General features: G+C 33.4%; 1 protein-coding gene across 1 annotated transcript in view; it reads left to right on the forward strand.

Moving 5' to 3' along the window:
• The window catches only part of LOC149420198 (putative inorganic phosphate cotransporter), a 93151-nt gene extending 87477 nt beyond the window's left edge, over positions 1 to 5674 (forward strand). Inside the window, exon 11 of the mRNA XM_089636316.1 lies at positions 5415 to 5674. Coding sequence (XP_089492442.1) covers positions 5415 to 5674 — 260 coding nt within the window. The remainder of the gene's footprint in view (positions 1 to 5414) is intronic.
• The last annotated feature ends 326 nt before the right edge of the window (positions 5675 to 6000 follow it).

Genomic DNA, 6000 nt, shown 5'->3' on the forward strand with positions numbered 1-6000 from the left:
AGAGGTGTTATTTTGAATAGCCCGCTATTTCGGTAGATATTACTTTTGAAGCTGTCATTTGTTGACATTTGACAAGTAGAAACTACGTTATTAATAAAAATGGAACGATACACGCTTCAACAACGCATTGAAATTATTAAAATTCACTTAAGTGAATCAAATGCCATTCATCTTGAGTGATGAGGCCCATTTCCACCTCGGTGACTTCGTCAACAAGCAAAATTGTCGCATCTGTGGCTCGGAAAACCCAAGAGTTATTATTGAAAAGTAACTCTATTGGTACGACTGTGTGGTGCGGTTTATGGTCCGGCGGAGTCATTGGACCTTACTTTTTTGAAAATGAGGCTGGAACAACAGTTACGGTGGATGGATTGCGCTATCGGAAATGATTAATGATTTTTTATGGCCGAAATTGGATGGTATTGATCTGGACAACGTTTACTTTCAACAAGACGGCGCTACGTGCCACACAAGTAACGAAACCATTGATCTTTTACGATTGAATATCAAAATAACACCTTTTATTGGAAAACCCTGTATGTATTGTACTTGCGACATATTTCCAGAGTGAAAGATACTTTCACTATCACCCTGGTGTAACACCACCATTCAGAATTGAAACGTTGCTTGAAATGGCTTTAGTCGTGTTTGGTGACCAGATCTGAATAGCCAGGTCCCCTCCTCCTATTTTTTTCCCATCTCCTTCTCCTCCCAACAACCTTCAGCCTCAGAAGTTACCGCAATTGGAGATGCCATAGTCTCACTGGCTCATAGTTATGCTTTGTCCCTCCTCATTTTTTCAGCACAACTTTGCATGGGACTTTGCAAGTGGGGGAGTAGGTACTACCCAAAATTCCTATCCTCTTTATATCAGCTTAAATACTTGATATATAATTTTAGTATTTTACGTATTTATGCACAAATACATAAGTTATCATTAATTAATGGGATTTCTAGAGTTTAAAAGCTAATAAGACAGAAAAATGCAATGTTTCGTCGGAAGACCCACTTGGTTACAGACGTTTTGTTTGGTATCTTGGTCTGTCAACAGTTAAACTGAATGTCCTTCCTCTGAAAAAAACCAAAATTTTTTCTAGATTGTGTTTATTTGTCATTCTTATTTTTATTGTTTCAGAAGAGATGACACCAATGAAAGAAATTAACAATAAAACCAAATTACTATCTAAGGACGAGAATGAAGAAGAACGCGCTTTAAAAAAATAAATTGGCAAAAGTTACAAATAAATACTATTATTGAGTTACCGTTAAAACTTACTGATATTAAAAATATGTAGTATTTCAATTAAAAAAAATCATTGATTGGAGAGAAAAGGAAAATTCTTCAAAAAAAATTTCTAAGAATATTAATGACAAGTCTTCAACGCATCTGTATATCATTCACTACTGTCAGACTGCAAGACTGTCAGACTAGCTGTCAGACTGCAATGCATTTCAATCGGCAACTCTTCCGGCTTCCGAGTTATTGCGGCGTTCCAGAAATGTTCCTGGAGGGACGGGTGCAGTTATCAGAGCACCTCCGCATTGGAAATAAATTGTGCTGACTACCCCAATCCAACAATCACTTGAAGAGACGAAAAGTCGTAATGCATATACGTTAACAAATTGTACATAAAATAATAATAAATATATATTTGATACAGGAATGCCCTAGTGAGATGTGCAGAGTATGTTTTTAGCTCCTCAAAGAGAAAAATAAAGTAAGACTGCGGGCCAATAAATATAAAAACCCACTAGATTATGCTGAGTTTGGTATTCTAAGAAAAAGATCGAAAAAAATGCAAAAAGAATGCTATTTATCATATACAAATTCTGTTGAACAAGGCATAAAAGTAAATGTAAAAGCTTTCTGGGCATACTCAAAATCGTTGCGTACTACCAATTGCATTCCTAAATTAATGCACCTGGATTCTATATCTGCAGATAATGGACAACACATTGCCAATCTTTTCTCTAATTATTTCGCATCCGTTTATACTCAATCTAATCCCTTGTTATATACTGCCATGCCAAAAGTTTCACAAAACAACCAATTTAATCTTGGAAAAATCAATGTTAGCAAGGAAACCATTAAATCTTGTTTAGAAAAAATCGATACATCCAAAGGCCCAGGACCTGATAAAATACCTCCCTTGTTTGTAAGATGTTGTTCCAGCGCGTTGATCAACCCACTTCTTTTAATATATAATGAATCACTATCTTCAGGAACTTTCCCAGACTTGTGGAAAAATGCACATATTGTTCCAATACATAAATCTGGTGATAAATCTTTTGTGAAAAATTACCGACCAATCAGCATTTTATCTTGTTTTGCGAAAGTCTTTGAATCTATAATATATGTTTCTGTATTTTCACACTTTAAACCGCAATTATGCATCAATCAACATGGGTTTGTTCCCAACAGATCTACAAATTCAAATCTTCTTGACTTTTGTGATTATGTTTGTAATGCTTTCAATGAAAGAACTCAAGTAGATGCCATTTACACAGATTTTCAAAAGGCATTTGATAAAGTTAACCATTCTATTCTACTACAGAAGCTTGATCGAATAGGTATTCACGGTGATCTTTTTAGATGGCTTAAGTCTTACTTAGAAAATAGAACACAATTAGTACTTATTAATGGGTACGAATCACCTCCCATAATTGTAACATCAGGCGTACCCCAGGGGTCCAATCTTGGCCCACTGCTTTTCTTAATCTTTATTAACGACCTTGGCCCCATGTTACGCTGTGATTTTGTTCTATTTGTCGATGATCTCAAGATTTACCGCAAAATTTCCACTGATTCTGATCATGTTAAGCTTCAAGAAGACCTTTGCACACTAAATAGCTGGTGTATTCAAAACGATATGTTTTTAAATATTGAAAAATGTTACATTATTACTTTTACTCGTAACAGAAAACGAAAGGATTTTGCATATTCCATTAATAATGTACGATTAAATGCAGTCACCACTATAAGAGATCTAGGAATCACTCTTGATTCAAAGTTTATGTTTGAGGTACACATAAATGATATTATAAGTAAATCAATGAAAATGATTGGATTCATTCATAGAATATCGAAACCATTTAAATACCCCCAATCCATTATAACATTATACAACTCGTTGGTCAGAAGCAAATTGGAATATGGGAGTGTTATCTGGAACCCACATTATATAAAATATTCTAAAAGTATTGAATCTGTGCAAAAAAAATTCCTAAGACTGTTATCATATAAACTTGGATTAAATGCCTCACTCAAATCTTATGAAGAACGTCTACTAAACTTCAAATTTACGACATTGGAAAAAAGAAGACAATTTGCAGACTTAATATGTTTATATAAAATTATTCACGATAAACTTCTTACCACTAATTGTCTGAGCAATATTCATATTAAAGTCCCTAATAGACATAATTTAAGGAGCCAAAATATATTCCATATTGATATATTTAATAACAATATTGCATATTTCAATCCACTATCTAGAATGTGTCGTCTGTACAATACAGTTGAATGCGACCTTATAGATATATTTGCAAACAGTCTCGCATATTTTAAAAAACAAATCAACCATCTTCTACCATGATATGTTATGGAGAATAGTTAAGAGATATAATTGCTTTATTATTTTCTTTACTTTTCTTCCTTATCCTTTCTCTGTAAATTTATTATATTTTATATTTCATACTTAATATTCATGTTTTGTATTTCTTTTTAATTATTATTATATTTGTATTTTTTTTCTTTCACTACTAGCATCTCCGCCTAATATCAACTAAACTTTACGCATGCTGTGAACATTTTTAATTGGGGTGTTAATATATGTGCACATTCCCACCGAAATAATATAAATGTAATAATTGTTAACACTCTGTAAATGTTTCAAACAATAAATAAATAAATAAATAAATGTTAAAAAATTTTTTTTTGAATAAATAAATCAATAAACATATATATACAAATATAATAAAAAGTAATACCATCATCGATCAACCAAAGTCGTATAAATAAAACTGTGATCATTGCTGAAACGAAATTAATATTCAAATGTGATTATATATTTGGGTCTTATGCACTGGTTCACCATTGGTATAGTTAAGCCGGCCTTAAGGCCGATTAAACCGTGGCACTAAGTCAAGGACAGTTTTTCATTAATCAGACCTTACGCGCTGTGTAATATTTACACAGCGATTATAAGTAGTAAGGCGGTAAAATGGTGAAGGTGATATTGCATCATTATACTTTTTTTTCTCAAATATTATAATTTTTTTACTACTTATTTCAATTATGTTTTTTAACTACAAATACTTTCGGCATGATAGAGGACTCCCATATTTTGGGGTGAATCGCGCTGTCAGTCATTGAATTCTTTTCTTGGTATCACCAATAAAAAATTATTAATTTATCTATAGAATTATAATGTAACGGCATTATGTTCATTCCATTAAAATTGGATGTTCATTTTACTTTGTGTTGTCATGGGATTTTTATTCACTATATATTGTAAATATATTATGTAGTTACATTATATTTTGTAACGTTAACGTAATCTTAATCATTGTCAATTAATATACGTTGATAAAGTAGGTAATAAAAAATAACATTTACATTTCTAATAAATGTCAATAATCTAGAAAATCGATAATAATAATAAAATTGTATAATATAATGTAAACAGGGTGTTAAGAGATGTACCCGACTTACTTTACCCGAGTTAGCGCCCTTTGTGGCAGCTGGACGCGTCATGCCGTCTTCCAACCGCTTTGTGTTTTTTTTTTTAGTATTTTCAAGGGAAACGAGGCAACATCTCTTTGAAATTAGTTAAAAGAATCATTGAATCAACATTTTAAATTAACTTACCAATTAGTAATCAGAACTTTATAGTAATGTGATTAAAGTGCATTGAAGTTACCCACCACTTTCCCACCCCGGTATAGGTGACTTATGGTCACCCCTTCGGAGTTCTCGCAAGAATCTAATTTTTTTGAATAAACGGCTCTACAATTTAAAGTGAAGTTAGACCTTCGCATACAGTGTTAGGAAGCGGTATGCAAGCGCTTACAGATGAGTGACTACAATGGGTGTTATGATCAATGAATACTTCTCAAAAATTTAAAACAAGAACAAATAAACATAGAAAATCAGGACAAAGTTAGAAAGCGTAGAATTCACAGTCTATTTACGAGAACAAAAAAGGGAGAAAAAAGAAAAAGGAACATATTGTACCAAAGTATCAGCAACCTAAAGTAGAGAAAAGAGATGAGAAGTACATGGTAAATAAGAAAAAAAAGAAAAAAATACATGATCAGTAACCATCGCGAATATCGTGTGGTCACCGAATTCAGGTGAGCTGTAAGCAAGAGAAAAAGAAAACACAAAAGAAAAGTGGTTCAATGCCTCGCAGCTGGCAGTCCCGAGGATGGATTGGTGGTGGTTGAGAAGACAAATGCAGGTCCAAGTGCCGCGCCCCTAAGCCGACCTCGTGGTGGCGCCCAGAAGAAAGTATATGGGATGATAGGGATTAACCCTAAAGACCCTAGGGGAGAAAAGCGTCAGGAAGTCGGAGGCAGGGCGGAAGGCACCCAGGTCAGCACGGACTTCTCTCTGACCCACAACCACCCTCAGGGGTGGCACAGATGTCTGGCAGAGTTCCATAAGTGCTAGAGCTTCAGTGAGCTTATGTGGGGAGTAGGTCCGTGAACAACCCATTATGGGGATATCAAACAACACAAAACAAGCAATGGAGTTCAGTTCTGGTCTGAATGATTTCAAGATCTAAGATAGAAAAAAAAAGAAAAGAAAAAAAAAGAAAAAAAAAAAAAAAAAAAACATACAGTCAGAAAACATTAGTGTCTATTAAATAGATGAAAATTAACAATCGCAATAAACAATATAAAGTCAACAATTTAACAATCATAATAATAAGAGAATTAGATAAAAGAAGTAAAAATAAAAACATATGAAACACATTGTGTGGATTACTATAAAAG

The sequence above is a fragment of the Hesperophylax consimilis genome, chromosome 10 (genome assembly GCF_061612785.1).
Source record: "Hesperophylax consimilis isolate HC1 chromosome 10, BYU_Hcon_1.0, whole genome shotgun sequence".
Taxonomy (NCBI): Eukaryota; Metazoa; Arthropoda; class Insecta; order Trichoptera; family Limnephilidae; genus Hesperophylax; species Hesperophylax consimilis.